Below are 473 nucleotides of genomic sequence, written 5' to 3'. Positions count from 1 at the left end.
TGCGGCCCTGCCTCTTGAGGGCGTAGACCACGTCCATGGCGGTGACCGTCTTCCTCTTGGCGTGCTCGGTGTAGGTGACGGCGTCACGGATGACGTTCTCCAGGAAGACCTTGAGCACACCGCGGGTCTCCTCGTAGATGAGGCCGGAGATACGCTTGACTCCGCCGCGGCGAGCCAGACGGCGGATGGCGGGTTTGGTGATTCCCTGGATGTTATCACGGAGAACTTTACGGTGCCGCTTGGCGCCTCCTTTCCCGAGTCCCTTGCCTCCTTTGCCGCGTCCGCTCATGTTGTCGAGTTCAGGTTGATCCGAAGAGAAACTGATAAATGTCGAGTCAGGAACGTCCGTATTTAAATGGTGAATGCGGACGTAAAGGAAGACAGACAGCTCCGCCTCAGTCCGCCATTTTGCTTTTCCTCTTTCAAGCTAGAGCCCGTGAGCCTCTGAACTTCCGGCTAAAATTCATTCAAAA

At 56.4% G+C, this 473-nt stretch overlaps 2 protein-coding genes across 2 annotated transcripts in view; both read right to left on the bottom strand.

The window, feature by feature from the left end:
- Positions 1-3: 3 nt before the first annotated feature.
- LOC111652370 (histone H4-like) lies at positions 4-440 on the bottom strand (the record flags this gene model as incomplete). The annotated part of the gene is made up of 1 exon (XM_023402618.2): positions 4-440. A coding segment is annotated over exon 1 (286 nt), but the record flags the coding sequence as incomplete, so codon positions are not given.
- LOC111652368 (histone H2A-like) overlaps positions 300-473 on the bottom strand; it is a 695-nt gene continuing 521 nt past the window's right edge. Inside the window, exon 2 of the mRNA XM_023402617.2 lies at positions 300-320. Coding sequence (XP_023258385.1) covers positions 300-320 — 21 coding nt within the window. The remainder of the gene's footprint in view (positions 321-473) is intronic.

The sequence above is a fragment of the Seriola lalandi genome, unplaced genomic scaffold (genome assembly GCF_002814215.2).
Source record: "Seriola lalandi dorsalis isolate HSWRI2012SDOR001 ecotype SW California unplaced genomic scaffold, Sedor1 jcf7180002053962, whole genome shotgun sequence".
NCBI lineage: Eukaryota > Metazoa > Chordata > Actinopteri > Carangiformes > Carangidae > Seriola > Seriola lalandi.
Note: the sequence above shows the minus strand (reverse complement) of the source record. Positions and strands in the feature narration are given on the sequence as shown.